Source organism: Hyla sarda, chromosome 1, assembly GCF_029499605.1.
Source record: "Hyla sarda isolate aHylSar1 chromosome 1, aHylSar1.hap1, whole genome shotgun sequence".
Lineage (NCBI taxonomy): Eukaryota > Metazoa > Chordata > Amphibia > Anura > Hylidae > Hyla > Hyla sarda.
Window position 1 is genome coordinate 292,651,609 of NC_079189.1, and position 22,484 is coordinate 292,674,092.

A 22,484-nucleotide genomic window follows, 5' to 3' on the forward strand; every position below is an offset into this window, starting at 1 on the left:
TAGTTACTCCAACTTAGGCCAGCCCTAAATACCAGCTACATCCCTGTGGGCTTCTGTGTTTGATTCCTACATCCATTAAGTGTGCAGTTGTAATGACTTATCTGGCACGTTTTAGCGTTAGCCCATTCTTGGGTCTAAACACTATGTAGTTAGTGGCTTATTGTTCGCATGTATTTTTCTTTTGAGTGAAGATAGTTAAAGGGGTTTTCCCTTTTTTTTTTTTTTAATGCTTTATACATGTTGAGAAAGGGGTAAAAAGTGCATGTGACGAAGTTATGTCAGCTCTTCATAGAGATCAGTGTGCATCATGTATAATATAATGTTTTAATGCTAGTGTGCCGTTTTGGGGAAATTTATTCAAACCTGTGCAGAGGAAAGTTGACCAGTTGCCCATAGCAACCAATCAGATTGCTTCCCTATTTTATTTTATTTTTCAAAAGAACATAGGTTGCTATAGGAAACTGTTAAGCTCTTCCTCTGCACAGGTTTTAATCTCCCCATTTTTTTATTTATGTATTTGAAGTGACAACTTTGCCTGCCTTCACTCCTTCCATCTTTCCTTTCTCAAAGGTACATATTCATCCAGACCCACTGACGCCATGCTACCTCAAGGATCCTAATGCCCTGCACGGTGTCTGTGATGGACGGGGGGGGGAGATACCCACAACCTGAGTCACAACACGGAGCCAACGGAATGTGCTCCACTGCTACGATGCAATACCAGCCCACCTTGTCTGATGTTGAGGTGAGGTTTACTACTGTGTGTTTCACTTACAGTAGATTATACACATTTAGGGTTAGCACGTGTCCAAAGTTGCGAGTCAAAGCAATATTCAGCTCTTTCGTGGGAAGATGCAGGCAATGCTTGGCAGCAAGGTGGCGAGGCAACTGTACCATGCTTGAACCCTTTTCTGATGAACGGCACTAGCACATAGCTTCACTGTGTGTGGTACAGTTGCCTCGGCAACTGTGCCGCACACTGTTACCTGCATCTCCCAGCACTGAAGCTGAAGATTGCAACTGAAGAGGCTCACAAGTTTGGACTTGCACTTTAAGGGGAAGGTCACCCACAGTGTATACACAGCTTATTCGACACTGTGCAAAATCCACAGCACAGTGGGAAATGCGCTGCCTATTCTTCTATGAGCAGACACATTGGGCTACTCACTGCAGCTGTGTGTGTGGAGTAAGCTTTGGAGGTGAGCCCAGGGTGCCAACGTGACTGATGTGCAGGCCCGCATCCGAACCTTACTGCGCATACATGGCTGCATCCATGTAGCCCTGTGTGTCTGCTCATAGGAGAATACGTAACGTAGTTTCTGCTGCACAGCGTGAAATACCCTGCTTATACGCTGTATATGACTCTACCCTAAAGGGAAACGGACTACCTGTTTACCAACACTAAAGCCACTATACTGGGTTATAGTGCAGGCGAACCTGAGTAAAAAGATTTTTTAGCAACAATAATTGGTCAAGCTCTGAGATATAGCCCATATTGCTATTATTAAAATGATGTCCTCTGCACAATGGAAGCGGGAGCCAGCTTGCCGAGCTTCTGTCTTCGTCCTCTTTGCTCAGCCATGCCCGCCCATCTTGTGTATATTCATAATTATAACATGTTTGAAGATAAGGGATTGACGCATGCGCTCTGCCAGAAGAGCAGAGTGCTCACATGGGTTCAGCTGCCTCCTCACTAGGCTGTGAGAATGAAGAATTATAATAAATCACAAGATGGGCAGGTATAGCCGAGCAAAGAGGACAAAGGCAGGGAATTGGGAGCTATGTCTCAGAGATGGCTGAACCAATTTTAGTTTGTAGAACCTCTTTGCTTAGGTTTATCTGCACTATAATCCAGTGTATTGGGTTTAGTGCAGGTAAAAACACACTGTCATTTTCCCTCGAATACCACACGCAGGGATATATTTCCACTGCAAATTGTTAGCAAAATCTGTGAATGTAGATTTACCATACATTTCATCCCTACACCATTAAACAAAATAAAAATCTGCACTAATTATTGGCATAGGCTTGGATTGCAGGTGACACTGATGAGAACTGTACTTACTATTCCCAGGTCCGTGCCCCTGTTCTGGTGATATTGCTGGTTTTCAGTATGTGTTAATAAGGTATCTTGATGCACCTCGGGTGTTCTCAGGCCCCAAGTCCATGATGACGTCCTGGTTGAATGTTTATAGGAAATGCTTCCTTCCCTGTGCTATGCCTCCACTCTGCATCTAGGCCCCGTCCTCTGCATGCACAGGAGACAGAGATTTCACAGCGGAGAAATGGTGTGGAGCTCCATTCTGCAGCATAGAAGGCTCAGCACATGGGAGTAAGAGCTTCCTATGAAGATTCAAGCTGGATGTCACTGTGCACCCAAGGTTTGGAACCCCCCCCCCCCCTTCCTGTACACCAAGATATCTCATTAACATGAGAAAACCTGGAGTATCGCCAGGCCATAAACAGACAAAAAAAAACTATTTTTGAAACCTAAAAGGCATAAAACAAGCCTAGGTCTTAATTTTATGGCAGTTATTATTATGGCTGTAAAATTAGATTACAGAACAACACAGGGGGAAAAACTGCTGTTTGTTTTAGGTGTAAATCCCACAGGTCTACAAGACTACATAGCCTAAATTCCTGTAATTTTCTCCGACGTATGTTGATAATTGTATGTACAAGTTTGCACTGCCATTAGGAAGGAATCCAATCCCCTCTCCAGTAGCAAGACTGTCCCTCTGGTACTTGCACTATGTGATACCTATACATGCACTGGTTAGATTCTGCTGAATTGTTCCTGGTGACGACTTGAGCCAAGATCATAAAAGGGACTTCCTTTTTTGTGTTGGTGATTTTTTTATTTATTTAATGATGTATACTTTTATAAACACTTTGCTGGAAACTACAAAGGAAAGGAAATAGGTTATTTTCCATAAATAGAAATTGAGATGATGGGGTAATCCAGCTAAAGAAATGTGTGGCATATTTGTTGCTAATAATAGGTTTATGTATCTGCACATCCGATAACAGTAGCAGTCATGAAACAAGGGGAACAAATCATTCCTTTACTTATTAGCTCAGGGGTAGGATTAATTCAAGTTATTGCACACGTAGCACATTTGTTGCAGAAGGTTCTTTGACTAAAAATAGAAGAAATATAAGAACTTTCTGCAGCAAATATACTACATGAAAGCATGTCTGCACCCCAGCCCATATCTGATGCTATTGCACTGCATGTACTGAGCTGTATAATGTAATAGCAGCAAAGGGGCAACTGATTTTGGACCAATGCATGTTACGTGACATATTCTTTCCTGGTTTTACATAACATATTATGTCAAGTTTATTAGTAAGTATGAATGATTTCTGATGCACCTTTGCTGTGATTTCAGACCCCGGTGTTGGCTGGTAACCAGTGGACACATTACTCATATTCACCTGCTCATTGCTTGCCCCATGCTCCTATCACCAGCTCAGATCCGTAAGTTCCACCTATCCCTCTTCACCTTTTTGCTTTCCAAAATTTGTTGCTAATGTTGCAGATGACTTGATTAATAATTTTAAGTAAACTTTAAACTTTTTTTTTTTTTTAACATTGAAAGAAAAAGAGCTCTTTGATTTGACCATTTTATTTCATCAGACTTGCCAAACCATGTCCTATTATGTGGCTTTCCTTTTTACATTTTTCTTTTATTTCCATGTCTTTGTTGATGTTTTTTTACTTTAAAATTTTTATTTATCTGTTTGCTGTTTTTTTATTTTTATTTAGTCACAGCTTGTACTGACTGAAAAATGTCCTTTACTCCCCAATTTGTATTAAGTTATACTGCTCAAAAATATGGAATGGAGTGTAGTTATATAATACGTCCCCAGGAAACTGAGTTACCCTTCCGTTAGATCCTCACACTGAAGAGATGAGTGGCCATTATGGATGTGTTCCTTCTAGGTCAGTTGTGCAGATATGCGGATAAGTAGAACAGCTCTTGATTGTGAGAACCCTAAAGAAGCACCCTAAACTACTGGAAGACAAGTTAAATCCCCATGGGTATTTTTACACATAGAAAGCCACAGTGTGTAGTAAGAGAGTTTCAATATTCACTTTATTCTTTTAATCATTGAACACAACATAAAATCTACAGCATTGGTTGGAGATCTGTGACAACTGCAGTGTGTCCGCTATATGTAAATATATCTTAACTCATACCTCTGCAAAAAGCTGATCATTAAATAATAAAAAAAGCATATACAGTAACCCCCTGACCTGCGATGGCCCCGACAAATGATAAAATCGACATACGATGGCCTCTCAGAGGCCATCGCATGTCGATGTCAGCATCGACATACGATGCTTTTATATGTCGGGGCCATCGCATTAACTGCTATCCGACAGCGCAAAATGCTTAAGCTGCTGTCTGATAGCAGTTTAAGCATCCCGGACAGGTTCGCTTACCTATTCCCGCTGCTCTGGGTCCACTTCGCGATCCTCCGGCGTCTTCTGCATCTTCTCCATGGTCCGGGCCTAGCTTTCTGGCGTCATTATTAAGTCACTACGCACGCCGCGCCGGCGCAGCAGCGTAATAACGTCACCAGAAACCGAGGCCCGGACCCTGCAGAAGATGCGGAAGAAGCCGGAGGATCGCAAAGAAGACACCGGAGCAGCGGGACAGCATCGGGAGCCCCTTGGACAGCATCGGGAGCGGTGAGGACCTGGTCCGGAGTGGCGGGGACAGGTGAGAACAGCTTCCTATACTTTACATTGCACGGATCCCTCAACATACGATGGATTCAACAAACGATGGGTCCTTTGGAACGAATTACCATCATATGTTGAGGGACCACTGTATTGATACTGTTCTTCTCCTCCACCTCTGCTGACTGTTTTCTGGTTCCCCTGGCAGACTTTATTTAATGAACACCGGCAAGGATATGTCGACACATGACTGGCTACAGAAGGCACGTGTTAACATACCGAGGGAAATTGATCAAAACCTGTGCAGAGGAAAAGTTGACCAGTTGCCCATAGCAGCCAATCAGATCACTTCTTTCATTTTTCATTCTGGTTTCTATTGGCAACTGATCAGGTTTTCCTTTGCACAGATTTTGATAAATCTCCCCCACCATGGGGAACATTTATCAAAACCTGTCCAGAGGAAAGGTTTCTGAGTTGCCCATAGGAACCAATCAGATCGCTTCTTTCATTTTTCAGAGGCCTTTTAAAAAAAATGAAAGAAGCAATCTAGTTGCTATGGGCAACTCAGCAACTTTTGGGCAGGTTTGAATTAATCTTTCCCCCCCCTCCCCCCCCCCCCCCATGTCTTCACTGGTGACCAGTAAACCTAGACAGGTGGAGGATCAGGACCACGTGTCGACACAGGAGCAGCAGGGGTTTGTTACTGTATTAGGAGTATACACATAGCAGATTTGTTGCTGAAACTTCTGCCACTAAAATCTGTCCCATTCATCTGATATCGGTGATATTTCAGAAAAAGTTATATATTCTATATTCAGTTCTACATATAATTTGTATTAAAAAAAAAAGTTATGTGAGACTAGATCCACACCTATGTTTTAGAATAGCTGTAGTTAATCCACATGCCAAACCCACAACATTAAATGTCATGCATATTTGTTTGTGAATTTTTACTTTCCCGTTGAAGTTAAAGGGGTATTCCGACCCTAGACATTTTATCCCCTATCCAAATGATAGGGAATGAGATGTCAGATCGCCGCTGCTGGGGACCCCTGGGATCCCTGCTGCGGCACCGCGCTATCATTACAGCACAGAGCGAGTTCGCTCTGCACGTAATGATGGGCGTTACAGGGGCCGGTGCATTGTTACGTCACAGCTCCGCCCCTCGTGATGTCACGGCACGCCCCTTGCAATACAAGTCTATGGGAGGGGGCGTGGCGGTCGTCACGCCCCCTCCCATAGACTTGCATTAAGGGGACGAGCCGTGATGTCACGAGGGGCGGCGCCATGACGTCACGCGGCTCCGTCCCCTGTATCGCCCGTCATTACGCACAGAGCGAACTCGCTCTGTGCTGTAATGATAGCGCGGTGCCGCAGCGGGGATCCCGGGGATCCCCAGCAGCGGGACCGTGGCGATCTGACATCTTATCCCCTATCCTTTGGATAGGGGATAAAATGTCTAGGGGCAGAATACCCCTTTAATGGTGGAAATCTAAGCACAGAGAGCAACAGAATTGAAATGCTGCAGATTCTAAAATCTGCACTGCTGGTCAGTTTTTGTGTGAAAAAGTTCTGCAGCTTACCTTATTCTGTATATAACAAAAGCCATAGCATTTCTGTTCTACAATACAGGAATTTAGGTGCACTTCTGTGGTAGATGTGTACTGTAACATTGGCTATCCCTCAACACTGATGTTAAAATTGAGACATTCGCCAGTATATCCTTATATGAAGGACACACCAGACCCCGCACACCAACGCCAAAGTTTCTCAAATGGCGCGGGACCTAACACTAAACCTACCTGTGCGTGATAAGCAAAACAGGGGCCAGTGGGCAATTACGGCAGCATTAGGCTGACCCACAGCATCCTTCCTGGTACCCTCCAGCGTGACTAAGCACACATACAATGGGAGGAGGGAGGCGGACTACAAGCCCCACCTAAGTTGGCTAATATAGGTGCATGGCCTCACAGGTGCAGGATCTACTCCCCCAGTATAAATGCACAACCGCATTTGGGGTTGAGCACCTCCAGCCATTTGAGACCACGTTTTTTGTTGTTGTTAAAGCATTTCTGTCCTGTGTGAATTTTCCATTGTAGTAAAACATTTCTGTAGCCATTAAGTTAGTATATTAAAAAAGAAACACAGATGATAGCCTATGTAACATGTTTTAGTGAATATGTAACAAGCTAGGAGTGAGAATAGAATTCTGGTAGGGTAGAATCTATCAGCTTCTATTGTATAACTTAGTATTGTAATAGTCCTCTGTGTACTTGCAGGGATTACTTAGGCATATGTTTTTCTTTAGCACCTTACACCTGCTCTATTCATGCTTCTGTTTAACAACACTTTATTTTCACCTTCCCAGTTTGAGACTGACACAAATATTGGTTTTCATAAACTTTTTTTATTGGAAATAACGTTTATGCAAAGACTCAATACTGTATTTACATTATTGACCCTTTATGTTTCAAGACTTCTGCAATTCCCTCTGGAAAGCGGGATATCGGCTTCTGGACTGGCTGATGGCGGCCCATTCTTATGAGTGCTTGGGGAAAAACCAGAAGCAACCACAACATATTTTTTTTGCATGCTTTAGAACATATCAAAAGTTATTATATCTGACAGTACCCATTTAAGAATGTTAGTCTTTCTTAAAAAACAAAACAAAAAAAAAACAACCTTTCTGATATGAGAAAAGTGCCTTCTTTTGCTGCTCTTCTTGACACCAGGTCAACCTCCAAAAGCTCTGCACTGGTGTTGCACTGATCTCACAGCTGAATCCTCCTTAGGAGACAGTCTTGTTATTTGCTGGACTTTCTTGGGCACACTAAAGCCTTTTTTGCAAGAATTGAATTTCTCTTCATGATTTTTGGTTATCCCGTAAATGGTTGATTTTTACAAGCAGCAATTTCTTTGCCTGTAAACCACTTTTGATGCTAAAAGATGGCTGCACGTGTTTTCTTTTGGCGGTAACTATGCTTAATAAAAGAAGATGAGGCAGATGAGGTTCAACACTGATAAATGTAAGGTAATGCACATGGGGAGGAAAAATCCGGGCTGGGATTATGTATTAAATGGGAGAACACTTGGGACAACTGACGTAGAAAAGGACTTGGGAGTCTTAGATAACAGTAAATTTAGCTGTAGTGACCAGTGTCGGGCAGCTGCTGCCAAGGCAAATAAAATCATGGGGTGCATCATTAGGGGCATAAATGCCCACGACAAGGAAATTATTCTACCGCTTTACAAATCACTAGTCAGCACTGTTCTGCTCCCCCCAATTAATGATCAGCCCAGCGGGGTACTACTCACACATGCCACCTTCAAGCACTGCCCTCCTCCTCTTTGTTGGGGGCTGCCGGCGATGGAACTCACCAGTGCTCTCCAACCTGCGGACCTCCAGTTGTTGCAAAACTACATTTCCCAGCATGCCCGGACAGCCAATGGAGTTACATAGTTACATAGTTAGTACGGTCGAAAAAAGACATATGTCCATCAAGTTCAACCAGGGAATTAAGGGGTAGGGGTGTGGCGCGATATTGGGGAAGGGATGAGATTTTATATTTCTTCATAAGCATTAATCTTATTTTGTTCCAGGAATGTATCTAATCCTGTTTTAAAGCTGTTAATTGTTCCTGCTGTGACCAGTTCCTGAGGTAAACCGTTCCATAAATTCACAGTCCTCACGGTAAAGAGTTGTAGTTTTGCAACAGCTGGAGGTCCGCTGGTTGGAGACCACTGCTGTACGCTGTATCCCTATGCCCGGGCTGCAAAAGATAGAGAAAATAAACTTTAACTTACCTACGTCAGCCTTACGCTGGGGACTGGAACGTCGGACATCAGTCCCGCCCCGGCGATGTCCCGCCCCGGCCAGTGATGGGCTGAGCGCACTGTCATGTAAGAAGCCGGCCAGAGCTCCTTACATGACAGTGGGCTCAGCCTATCACTGGCCGGGGCGGGACATCGCTCCGACCAGTGATAGGCTGACGGCTGTCCGGCGTTCCAGTCCCCAGCGTAAGGCCGACGTAGGTGAGTTAGTTTATTTTCTCTATCTTTTGCAGCCCGGGCATAGGGATACAGCGTACAGCAGTGGTCTCCAACCTGTGGACCTCCAGCTGTTGCAAAACTGCAACTCCCAGCATGCCCGGACAGCCGTTGGCTGTCCGGGCATGCTGGAAGTTGTAGTTTTGCAACATATGGAGGTCTGCAGGTTGGAGACCACTGGCGTACATTATAGAGTTCCGGCAGCCCCCAACAAAGAGGAGGAGAGCAGTGCTTGACATGTGAGTAGTACCCCGCTGGGCTGATCATTAATAGGGGGGGGGGGGGGGCAGAACAGTGCTGGCGGGTCACATAGGACAGCGCTGCGCTGGGCTGAGAATACATTCCCGAGGGGGAGGGGCAGCCCAAAAAATTTGGTATGAACCATTATACCGCCCAGCCCTAACCACACATGGAATACTGTGTACAGTACTGGGCACCAGTGTACAAGAAAGATATAGTGGAGCTGGAGAGGGTTCAAAGACGGGCAACCAGAGTAATACGGGGAATGGGAGGACTACAGTACCCAGAAAGATTATCAGACTTAGGGTTATTTAGTTTAGAAAAAAGAAGGCTTAGGGGAGATCTAATAACTATGTATAAATATATCAAGGGGCAGTACAGAGATCTCTCCCATGATCTATTTATACCCAGGACTGTATCTATAACAAGGGGGCACCCTCTACGTTTAGAGGAAAGAAGGTTTCTACACCAGCACATATGGGGTCCTTTACTGTAAGAGCAGTGAGACTATGGAACTCTCTTCCAGACTATGGGGGGACAAAAGGGGTCTGGATGCATTTTTGGAGAATTTATTCTGATGCCATATTTGGAGTCAGGAAGGAATTTTTACCTCTAGTATGAGGGTTCGAGATGAGCGAACTTACAGTAAATTCTATTCATCACAAACTTCTCGGCTCGGCAGTTGATAACGTACCCTGCATAAATTAGTTCAGCTTTCCGGTGGGCTGGAAAAGGTGGATACAGTCCTAGGAGACTCTTTCCTAGGAATGTATCTACCTTTTCCAGCCCACTGGAGCACCTGAAGGCTGAACTAATTTACGCAGGATAAGTCATCAACTGCCGAGCCGCGAAGTTCGTGACGAATCGAATTTACTGTAAGTTCACTCATCTCTAATGAGGGTTTTTTGCCTTTCTCTGGATCAACTCAGTAGGGACTCATTAGGGTTATAGGTTGAACTTGGATTCTGGTCTTATTTCAACCTTATGAACTATGTTACTATAAGATGACAATGATTTGAAGGGCTATCCCCCTTTATAGCAACCAGCCTGCTTTTACAATTCGATCAGCATGGTTGTTTGATATCTGCCACCTCGTCCACAAAAACTCTTTCTCCTGCGCTAGTGAGAAAATGTTAGCAGGTCGTTATGTGGCAGGGCTGTCATTCACTGGAAATAGTTTTTTGTGATTCATTTTCATTGCAAGTAATGACTTTGTCTGATCACTGTTAGTAGCGATTCACATTAAGGGTATGGTCACAATAACTGATCCGCAGCGTATTTCACAGTGACCGACCATAGAGTGAGCCCCCCTGCCTGTGCCAGTGTTTCCTCTCTTAGCAGTAAGAGCACTCACCCAGGGATCTGCGCAAATGTAGTAAACTGCATGTGCAGTTTACTCAGACATTGCAGCTGCACTCCTCTGCTCCCTGTGCTAGGCAGAGAACGGCCGCAATGTCTGAGGGTAAACTGAGCATGCGTCTGCACTACAGTTGCACAGATCCCTGTGTGTGCTCATAGCAGCGGATTGCTGCTACGAGCAGATGCACAGGCAGGGGGCTCGCTTTAGGGTCGGTCATTGGCAGATCCGCAGCGTCAAATATGCTGTGGATGTGCTACGTTTGACTCTACCCTTGGGCTGTATTGTCACAATGAAAACGGAAGTAGCAGATTTTCTGAAAACCAAAAGTTGGATCAGTCTCAAAACTTTGGCCACAAGAGCGCACCTTCACAAGACCTCTTTCTTCTTACATTTGAAGATTAATATCTAACTATACTGGGCCACTTAGATCTCCTACTGAGAAAGCAACAGATTTTGGAGTCTGCTATAGATCTAGATCTGATCACTTTGCATCTCTTACGCCTTTGTCTTTTCTCTTCATGGTTCTTTTAGTGCTGTTTTTTAGTTTTTAGAACTTTTTTTTTTCACTGATGTAAAAGAAACGTTAAAAACAACTGTGTGTTATGGTAGATAAGGCTGGGTTCACACCACATTTTTGCAATACAGTTCCCGTATCAGGTTTTTAGATGAAAAACTGATTCCTCAAAACCGGACTAAACTGTATCAAAACGTGTGTACACATTTTAACCCCTGTACGGTTTGAAAAATGTCTGGTTGCATCTGTTTTTTTTTTTTGTTTTTTTTTAAGAAAAAAAAAAAACGTATATGTATTTAACTTTCACTCCATTATGAATAAAGTTTCACTTGTTTGATTGAAATTCCAAGAAACAAAACTTTTGGTGTGCACTGCGCATGTGCAAAGTAAAAAACCGTATGGTGCAAACCGGATGGAGCCGTACGCACATATGGTTCTGTATGGTACCCATGGACTCCCATGTTAAAAAAAAATTGTATACGGTTTCCATAAGGTTTTTCACCCGGACCAAAAACCGTGGCAGGCTACGGTTTTGGGTACGGGAAAAGAAATGGACAAAACCATACAAGCTGCAAAACGGACACAACCAAATGCATATTTTGGCATACGGTTTTCAATGGAGAGTCCATGCATACGGTTTTCAATACAGTTCAATATGGTTTTCTAATTAAAAATGTATACGGAAACTGTATTGCAAGAACATGGTGTGAACCCAGCCTTATGCTGCTAGTGGTCTTCATTCTCTGAGATTGTGCATACAACCTAGAAGACTGCGGTCTTCCTTACTCATTACCCGCCATAAATACAAGTTACATCACAGCAATTTATGTCCCTCAGCAAACACTATTTCTTTAAGCTGTGTCTTCAGGTTTTCTTTAAGTATCTCTGTCCTTTCCTTGTTCCATTTTCTTTGCGTTTTCTTGCCAGATTTCATTACAACGGTCAACCAGAATATTACAGTAGGAACTATTCAACCCAATTCTCTAGTTACTTTCCTGGGAGCCAGACTTACATTCAGGTAAGGCATGTGTCTTTAAACTATTTGCATGACTGTTGCTTCCTTCCCACCAGCAGCACCTTCTTCCTTTATTACTCATGCAGCATGATACCGTATCTTTTCTTTGGTCCGGTCCTGTTCTGTCACCTCTTGTTCGTTTTTTTTTTTTTTCCTGCTTTCCTAAACTTCTCATTATCACTACTGTGTTTTCTGTCTTCTGAGCCGGTCTTGCATTGTGTCCCGAGTGTCTCTGCGCCCCCTCCCCTCTCCTGACCCTCCCCTCTGTCTGGCTGCAGTTTTGTGGTGACCTGTGCTGAATGTTGCGCAATGTTGTGCAGTGATATTTCCAGTAATGTATATGTGATCAGACTGAGCAGTAAGATGGGAGAGGCATTCTCTTCTGTAACCTGTAAATAAGCTCTTATTATTCTTGTTCATTTTGTACAATGAATAAAGGCAAAATCTTCCTGAATTTCCAGATTTCTTTCTCTGTATAATTCCAGGAAAAAGTGAGATATGCTCACATACAAAGGAGGTGCACTGAGTTAATAACCAGTTCTTAACCATTGCTTTGCCAAGACAGCTTTGTCCTTTTAGGTGTTTTATGTGCTGAAGGTGTACTTTTGTATCTGGCTGTTATAGCTTATTTATGTGCTTCTATAGATTTTCGTGACTGTTCAGACCAATAATTTACACTGACTTTTTTAAAAAAAAAATTTTATTTTTTATAAAAGGTCCGTAATATATTTTTTCTTGTGTATTTACTGTGACTGTCCTGTTACTACTTGTGTGAGGTAATGTAGCAGGCAGGGTTGCAGAGTCTAATAAGTGAGTGAATTTCCCAAAATTCAGTTCAGGGCAGACTGATTTGATTCAGTCTATATAAATATGCCTTGAAAAGTCATGTACAACACTCGGTGATCTCCTAGGTGTCAGGATTTTATATATATATATATATATATATATATTATTTTTCCTGTTAATGGTAGGGTTTCCAGCAGCACAGCATGGAACATCATGGACAAAGCAGCGGGTGTTTTAGATTCAGTTCAGGTGGAATAGATTTGCTCATCTCAGATTCGGACGTGATCGTTTGTAAACGTTACACTAGCTCGGACATCTTACCGAAATGCGTGTTGTAGATGCACTCGTGTTAAAATTCAGTCTTAGGACCCCGATCTCACTAGGAGATCAAACACCACAGATAAACTGGGCATTTAAACAGGGCAGTCTTATTGCAGAAATTTCTGCCACTTTTTCCCCATACAGCTCAATGGGGTTTGTAGAAATATGTGCATTCATGCTGCAGAAACAACCCTGTTCACGTGAAAGGATCTGATTATCAGTAGTAAATGTCAGCAGCAAATTTGCACGTTAACCCTCTTAAACTGATGTTAATCTTGGAAACAAAATGCTGCCCATATGGTTTACGAGCCCTCTGATGTATCCTTTTTATAATACGAGCTATTCCTCATTCCCCCCCCCAAAGAAACACACACTGTGGTCTCAGATAAGAACAAAATAATCTTCCTGGGGCTTGTTTGCCGACCGAAATGCAGAGTCAAGCATGGTGAAATCCAAGAGGCTCGATTCCTTCTTCCCTCAACACCTGCCTTCAGGGAACAGTCAAAAGGCCCACAAATAAAAAAAAGCTGGTCATCCAAAATTCAGGGGTTTTGACCACCTTACATCTAATATGTTTGAGCAGCTTAAAACTTTCTTATTTCCCAGATTGTCATTTAGATATTTCCAGGATGCTGGTTAGATGCTACAGTTATTGTAATAATGTTAATAGGTAGACGTAGGGGTTTTTAGGTAAACTTTATTTTTTATTTATTTATTTTCAAATTTCAGACAGCACAATTGTCATTTTACGCACATCATCTGATTCAATAGAAATTGGACAGAAACCTGTATGTGTAACATGTTCACACCAGCCAGTTTTCCTACAACAGAAATTGTCAGTAAATTACAGAATCCTTTTTTAGAATCTCACTTCGAATATCTGTAGTTTTTTTTCCCTCTCATTTATTTTTAATGCAGCTTGCTGCAAATTATGAAATCTGTCACATGCTTTATTCTTCTACATAATTGTGTAAAGTAAGGGTTAAACCTTTGGTAATACGCTCAAGGATAAAATCCACAGTCGGTTTTGCATTGAAATTGGTCCAAGTATGGTACTGCAGCAAGTCGACCCATGTAAACATAGGCACATTGTTTGCCTGATGCGTCTGCAGATTTGTTACAAAGGAATACATAGCGGGTTTTTGAAGGGGACATTTTATGAGCAGGGTGGGTCATTTGGCGGTGGGGGCATCTGAACCATGTTTAGGAGAGGGTTTTATTCTTAGTTCCTGTAGCTGGTGCTAAAGTTAATGCACTCTCCTGGTCTGCTGTAAATATTAAAGTTCCTGGAATCCTCTGCATTCCCCTCAATTCAATTGCTCTCTGGGGGAGGGAGGAATCAATGTCTAAGCATAAGTAGTCACTTGGGTGTTGAACATCAGTGAAGGGGTTAATGTAATGGCGTGTGAGCAGAGAAGGGGTTAAGGAGCCTACTCTTCTCGCTCCCTTGCAGTCGTTTCAGAGTTACAGTAGGTGAGGAGTTAAGTTGGCCGCAGTTCCCATGCTGTGATTGGCTCACTTGGCAGGTACAGGTACCTAAAGAGGTGGAGCTAGCTGCCAGGCACAGTAAGTGTTGTGACTGCCAGGAATCCTCGCATAGAATCATTTCCTGAAAGTCAGAAGAGCACTGAGAGGAAGTGGGATCAGGGCTGGCCGTGCATACCCTGGGGGGAGGGAGGTAGGATAGTATGGGGAGGAGAGAGAGCAGCAGAACTGAAGCATCAGGGGGCAGCTTCTAGAGAAGGAGGAGAGGAGGAGGGGGTGCCAGCTGTTGTCATATTGGGCTGTCATGTGTAAAGCTGCGTCTCTCCAGCCATCACCCGCTTCCCATCTCCTCTGTTCTGTTGGTATGTCACATCTGCACTTCTGGCTGAAGCTTGCCTCTGTGAACAAGGTACTGACACTTCTTCTGACGTCTCCTAATATGTGGCAAGGTCTGTGTGTACGCGAGCTGTGAAGCCCTGAAGTTGTAGCTTCGCTCTCTTTCTCTCAGCCGGAGCAGTAACGTGACACACAAACATTTAGTTTCATTCGAAGTCATTATCAGTATTGTGCAAGGCTATAGAGTTGGGGCTGAGCAAGGTTTTCTGCTGGCTTCTTCCTCCTTCATGTAACACTTGGGAAGGTCCCTAACTTTCAAGGATATGAGCGCAGCTACTTTTCCTGGGGAACAAGTGCGTATTTTCTGAGAAGTCATAAGGAAGGCAGTAAAAAATCCTTACTATCTCATGCAAATCTATCACCATGCCCCCATAGGCAGGCATTGGTTTCTGGGTGTGTGTTTTATTGTCCTCTGCATGTAGGTTTTGTCCAGTATTGGGCTAAATCTTTGATATCTTGTGTACACCAACATGACTGGGTTATTGTTTTATGTTTTGTATAGTATGATCTTTCCTACTTTTATATTTCTGTTTGTGGATACATAGTATGTATAAGTGGTATCGACTATGCATGTTAAATACAGGAAAGGATTTTAACTATTTAATTTCTTGAAAAGAATCTCTTTGTGTGCTCATGTATTGGTGGTGTTACCGGTATTTCTTTGGGTCCCATTTCTCATCCAAATCTTTGTGTATGACTTCAGAAGTTTCCCCAATTATCCTTTTATTAGTGGAAATTGGTCAGCATCCTCTGTCCATTGTAAGTATGATATATAGGTTCATGTTATTGTGTCTTGTTTTGCTGATGAAAAAGCCTTAGCAATGTGGAGTCAAGGCTTGGTAGAGGAACCTCATTGGGTTATGATGGCAATGTTCGGTAATAAGGATTATTGACATCTGAAAATTTTGAATGAAATTTGGAAAAGCACCTTTCTCTAAAGAAACTCTGTTGTGTTACATTTTGGAGAAGTCTAAAATATTGTTGGGCTAAGCCATATCATGCATGTCATTTTGGGTCAATCAAAAAGTTGTCTATTTAGCATGTTAATGGCTGATAATATGGTCATGGCGCCCAGGAGCGTTTTTTGTCACTCTGAGGCCATTTCTCGGCATTATTAGGGAGAGGGGGGAATTCTCATTTTTCCAGTAATATGAGGATCATGGGAGCCATCTTCCAATACAATATGGGAGGGCTCTTAAAACCATAATGGTTGGGGTGGGGGTGGGGGGGGGTCCTTACTCTTACTGTAATATCTAGACTGGGGAGGTGTTTCCTAGTACAACTGGAACCCTCCTAAGAATATGAGTATTTGCTGTAAGTCTTGTGTATGTAAATAAGCATATTTCTGCAGTGTGGCTTGTTCATGGATATTAGCTGGTCAGTCAGGTGGATAGATAGTTGGTCCTGGTATTACTTTTGAACTTTAGCATATAGTATTAGGTTACACGTGTTTACTTGTACATTTTTGTCATGGCTATTTGATTAGATGGATAACCTTTACTTTTTGCCAAGCCATTGGACTACTGGTAGGATCAGCCTTTTTACATTGGTGTCAATAGTGAAAGCAGATAATGCACCTAACATGCACCTCAGGTTATGACCCATCTGTCCAGGTAATAGCAAGAATTTGGTCTGTAGTGTATATCCTTGTAGATAGTAGTTCTTATATGAAGCAGCTAAATGTGGTGGTTTGTACTATGTACATTTTCAACCATTTTTCCTCTGAAGTGCCATATAGAATAGTCACATTTAAAACATTCATGCTTCAAAGTTTTTGACTGGCTTTCTTAACAGAATGTTTACAGAAAAAGTAACACGAGTAAACAAAGAAGATATCATAGGAGACTTATAGGAAATATTTGCCCTGTTTATCTGTCAATGACTGACTCTACAAGATAAGTGCATTTACTTTTACTCTTTAGGTAGATTATTGGTTTTCTGATCATTCTTTTCTTTGTCAACCTATTTAAGGGTTTTAGTGGTTGCATTGTGTGTATAAAAATATCCATGTTAGCGTAATTTTCTTATTTTCTATAGAATCTGCCTACTTCACAACCCCTTTTGGACTCCTGAGTCTTTAATACACTATACCTGTTTTCATAGGAACCTGATGGTTTTTTTTAAGTGTGGGTGAGACTGAGTTCTCAAAGACAATAGAATCCTTGTTTATAGGATCAACATTATTTTACGCACACTAGAAGTTGCAACAGATCGGAAGATGCACACTAGTTTACAGGGAAGAAGAGATCGGACAGAAATGTTTTAACATATTAGAAGGCTCTGGTAACATCGTGGCTTCTGTTTGTAGCCAAGTACCAGTTGTGCCAGTATCGTTGTCAACAGATGCTCACAGGCCCTATTGAATCATTATGGGCTCTGACAAACACAAGGATTATTTGCTGTAGACTGGGCTTTCATTCAGTCAGGGGTTCCAGCATTAGGAAAAATACTTCTAGTCAGGGAACACTACACCACATGTACAACACTGTATATGCTTGATTGTTATGGTTCTTGTAAAAGAATGGGGACAATATTTGAGTACGGTAGTAAACCCTAGGCAGCGCTGCATTTTTGGCGAATGTCTTCTTTACCTTAATGGGAAATCTATGTATAGATTTTTTTTTTTTTTTCAGGAAATACTGTTGAGAATAGAACAGAAGGACGTAAGAGTTACATTTTAACCCCTACCCAATGGTGTCTGACATTATAGGGTGGTTAAAGGGAGTTTCCAGCTTCTGATGTTGTTTGTCACCACAGTGTTTATTGAATACCTTTCCAGCTTCCTGCTTTTCCTTAGAGAAAAATAAAAGCAGAGTTGTATGCTCACCTATGACTCCTTTTTTATATGCTGTAGTCCAATGGCCATATGATGATTTGGTTCAACACATTGGTCCGTGAAATTCACACATTTTTAGGCTTCTGCTGCACCTAACAAGACTTAGTTTGCTATTATATTGTTACCAGGAACAGACAGTCGCTTGCATGTATTAAGTAGGTTATTCTCCTATTGTTTAATCACACTGTCTAGCGTAATACTGTGTGTGTAGGCAACCTAAACTGTATAAGAGGCAAGCATTTAGAGTCACTGCTTACTTCCCATGCTGTCTAATGTGTAGCTTTCCTCAGGCGGACTGTGCATATCCTATTTTCCTGTAACTGTTGACTGGTGTGTGTGTGTATTTGTAGATTTTATATGTATTTATATAGACATTCATTTTTTTTTAAATTGATTTATGAGGTAGTCATTTTTTTTATAGAATTATTTATTGCATCATATATATTTTTTCCCCCATATATCCCTCTCTAGTCATTATAATGACTTTTTAACACACATTTTTTCCCATTTTCCAATTGTGGTACTTTAAATCTGGCCATGGAAACCTTTTTATCTTGAAATAAAAAACCACCTACATTCCTTTGTCAGGGAATGGATGTTGTCACTGTAAGCGATCTCATTGGTGTGGGTTTCTATTTGTTTTGAGAACTTCCACAATTTTTCATCATGTCAGTGGGAGATTTCTGTCGGTAGAAGAATTGAGAACTGTTGAATACCAATGGTAACGGCTATTGTTGTTGATAGATATAAGCCTCTTACAGGGATTGGTAAAGGGTGGTTACTGAAATATCATAAACAAAAACATTTCTCTATGGCACCCAGTCAGATTGAGGTTATGTTTAGGCAGTATATTTTGAGGCACAATTATATTCTAGTCTCTTCAATCATAACGGAGTGTCAAATTTTTAATTTTTGTGGCAGCTGTAAAAATATATGAATTGTGCAGCATTTTTCACACTAAATATAAATCAATAGACTTAAAATACCGTAGATGCTTTTTGAAGCCTCATACATCCGTTTTACAGCTTAGAATACACCTCAAAAAAACCATATGTGAACATAGCCTTACTGTCAAGGACCCCTAGAATGTGGCTTAGTATAGACTTTCCTTCACAATACCAGAGAAAGGCATGAGTAGAATATAGTAATATGTTGAACTGACATGATCTCATTTAATGTATCATCTGAGAACATGTACCACAAGTGTTCCCTCCTTCCGGTAATCATATTTAAAGCCCATTTATTCCAGTTAATGATGAACCAATGATTTAATGTTGTATTGACTGGAAACGATGATGGACAATGGAAACTGATGATAATTCTTTTGACTGGTTCTCAAGGTGACAAACATTGAGGTTGCAGGAGACTATGTGGATGAGTACTAGGTAGTGCTGATCAGGTCCTGGGAGTTGTATGGGGAATGCTCCAGATTACCACGGATAACTGGAAGTGTTTGGTTTTGCCTATTCCTTGCCAGCTCAGGACAGTCTGTAAACCTGGCATGGTTTGTACAAGGACAATAATATTTCTGGAATGTAATGGAATTATTATTTTTTTATCTAGTTATCTTATTGCACTCAAGTCCTAGATAAATGCATGTAGGTAGTGTAGAAATTTTATTCAGAGAAATATCGAATTACACAACATCTGCCGCAAATGCAGGTCTGCAGTGAAAATATTAATCGTTTGAGGTGTTGCCGTCCTGTTATTTTGTAGCTTTTAAGAGTCTTATTTTTCTCTTGTGAAGGACCCCCCACCATATTTTAATGACTTATCCAACCACTCCATCCTTTCTTCCCCGGATTCCTTATCTGACATCAAGGACACACAGGATTTTCTGCCTATTGACAGCCTTAACAATGTACCGACAATATGGGATATCGCGCCACAAGACACCAGCACTGCATCGGTAAGTGGTGGGTGGGTGTTTTTTTTTTTTTTTTTTTTTTTTTTTATATAAACTGCATAAGTTCTATGTTAGATTCTTTTCTTTATCTCTATCAAATCATAAAACACAATTCTTTGGATACAAGTACTATTCTTAACTGTTTGCCTTAAAATGTACTACGGTGCTTGTGTTGTCGTCTGCCCATGACATTTGAACAGCATTGGGGCTATTGGCTTATCTGTAACCTAACAAAAACTACAGGCCTTATGTTTGAAGTAGTTAATATAACTCTTCAACAGCATGACATCCCACATTGTGGTTTTAATACATCCTGGGTCAGCACATGTGTACACGATCGGTGATGCATATACTGTGTGCATGGCTGCTCGCTTTACATTCTCTGGTCCAGGTGCTCTCCCACACGACCTGGTGAATGTACTGTGCTATACAGGTCATAGTCTATGCATGGTGTGTGTTTGTAACACAGTACTGTACAGAAGTGTGGCGACAGAAGTCCCTGCTCCGTACACACATTCTGTGGCATGCTACATCAAGACAATGGAAACAGAGTAGTGTCGCCAATCAAGTTCACGGCTGCAACATAAGTATATATTATATATATATATTTAATTATTTTATTTACATGTAAGGCATGTATGTACTGTATATGCAAAATGTATTTTGCACATACTCACTTTTTTTGTATTTTCCAGGTTGCAGGTTTGCAATGCTGCTAACTACTGCAATTTAGAAGGGATAAATTGTGTTAAATGTAGCCTTGTCATATTGTAGATGTTGTGTACGATTTTATTTTATTTTTATTTATTTATTTTTTTTTTTTTAGAATAAGCAAATATTTTGCAGAATTGTGCTGAGAGATTGTGGGATGTGTGATATCACTATAGCACTTTGCCTTGCATATATTATCTCAAATTTTCATCCTGCTATTAAGACTGTCAAAATCTTCCCTATCGTCTTATTGTGTGTGTTCTTGTGGTCAGCTTCTTTCCTCCAGTCGCCCTTTTCTAAACCTGGACAGATTTGAGGACTTGCAAGCAATAATTAATACGCCATCGGTGCAGCAACGGGTAAGATGGATAACTGCTAGCGCTATACCCATGAGTGCACCACTACAGATGGTATACTGAAAATGCATTGTCACATTTGCTCTTTATCTAAAACAGCCATCAAATCCTATAGTAGAAGAAGAAGAGGAGTATGATGAAGATGCTGAGGAGCTGGGGCACACTGAGACCTATGCCGATTACATGCCTTCTAAATGTGAGTTCATATAAAAAAACCAAATTTTATGTATGTGTTAATTTCGACTACTAAGTAAGTATTTATTGTGATGGCATCTTCTTCTCTATTAGCCAAACTAGGTATCCAGCACCCTGACCGAGTAGTGGAGACCAGCACCCTTTCCAGCGTTCCACCTCCAGACGTCACCTATATGCTTTCCCTTCCTAGCTCTATTGTCGAAAAAGGGCTTTTATCCGCTTTACAGCTTGAAGCCATAGTGTACGCTTGTCAGGTTTGTGTCATAAGAATATTGCTGCTGCTTAAGACTTGCTTGTGAAGACCTTTATTATACATTGTATCTTCTGCTATTTTATAGCAACATGAAGTGGTCCTTCCCTGTGGTCAAAGAGCCGGATTTCTGATTGGAGATGGAGCTGGTGTGGGAAAGGGACGAACTGTTTCCGGCATCATATTACAAAACTTTTTAATGGGCAGGAAAAAAGCACTTTGGTAAATTTGTCTTTAAAACTATAACTAGTAGCCTCTGACTTTTTGTATTGTAACCCCTATAACCATAGTAACATTTCTGATGCCATGTTTCTTCTTTTTCCTAAACCTGAAAATTCTGAATCCTATTTTTGCTTCTTTTAATTCTTCGGAAAATTCCAAAAAAGTATGGGGAATAAAAGTATCGAAATACTTTTTGAATTTCAAGTAGTTGCTATATGAAACTGATCTATATTAATCGCCTACTGTTAAGGGCATTATACTCAACTTTTCATGCAACTATTAAAATGTAGGCATAGATTGGTGTACACTACGTTGTTGAGCTAGTGAACACCCGTCACCATAAATACAGTAGTCTACTCATGAAGACAGTAATATGCTCTCTTGATCTTCAGTCTGATATGCTCAAATGATCTTCTAATATATGATTGGTACATTGATAAGCACACAGTTACATATACAACAATATACATATAGATATGTCTGTATTTATAACATTTAACCATAGTCACATGTCTTTGTTTCTGAAAACTGTACGCTGGAGAAAGCTTTACTGCAGAGGTACTCAACTCGAGGACTTTAGCCGCCATTTGTCCAGACTCCTGCTGATTCAACCTGGAGGGAGGGCAGTGTAGTTTTAGACCCACACAGAGTTTTAGATTCTGATTGCACAGTTTTTCAACTCATCCCAGTTACATGATGATATGCGTAGTCCAGTGGCCAATTGGCCAGAGAAAATTGACAAAGGGTGACTTCAACTCAAGTGGGTTTGGTTCAGTCATTCAGAGGTATTTTCAGAAGAAGCTGTGTGTTGTCTTTCTGTTAAGAAGAGGTTAACTTGTAAAACTTAATAAAAATAATTTACATTAAAAAAAAAAGGAAAAAAAAAAAGGTTAACAAGCATGAGAATCGAATACTTTTCTCAACTGGACATCTAGTGATGTTTTCTTGGAGCAGATTTACTAATGGTGTGTATTATTTTGTGTAAACTAAGATCAGGCAGTCTAAAAATTTAAACCACATTGATCTGAGTGGTTTATGTGGTTTTGATAAATTTGGCACATTTTAAAGGAGTATTCCAGGATTTGTTTTTATTTGACTATGCTACATGGGCTGTAAAGTTAGTGTAGTTCATAACATAGTGTCTGTACCTGTGT

At 41.3% G+C, this 22,484-nt stretch overlaps 1 protein-coding gene across 7 annotated transcripts in view; it reads left to right on the plus strand.

Annotated features, from left to right (window-relative positions):
- The window catches only part of SBNO2 (strawberry notch homolog 2), a 64,517-nt gene that overhangs the window by 23,067 nt on the left and 18,966 nt on the right, over window positions 1-22,484 (plus strand). For 3 of the 7 annotated variants that reach the window (XM_056517356.1, XM_056517364.1, XM_056517373.1), the window contains exons 2-9: window positions 571-745; window positions 3,393-3,481; window positions 11,779-11,869; window positions 19,438-19,599; window positions 20,580-20,666; window positions 20,760-20,859; window positions 20,952-21,112; window positions 21,197-21,330. In XM_056517356.1, coding sequence (XP_056373331.1) covers window positions 620-745; window positions 3,393-3,481; window positions 11,779-11,869; window positions 19,438-19,599; window positions 20,580-20,666; window positions 20,760-20,859; window positions 20,952-21,112; window positions 21,197-21,330 — 950 coding nt within the window. In that variant the 5' untranslated portion in view covers window positions 571-619. Of the gene's footprint in view, window positions 1-570; window positions 746-3,392; window positions 3,482-11,778; window positions 11,870-14,646; window positions 14,868-19,437; window positions 19,600-20,579; window positions 20,667-20,759; window positions 20,860-20,951; window positions 21,113-21,196; window positions 21,331-22,484 lie in introns of those variants that run through there. The other 4 variants (XM_056517391.1, XM_056517382.1, XM_056517401.1 and 1 more) reach the window with 4 other exon arrangements.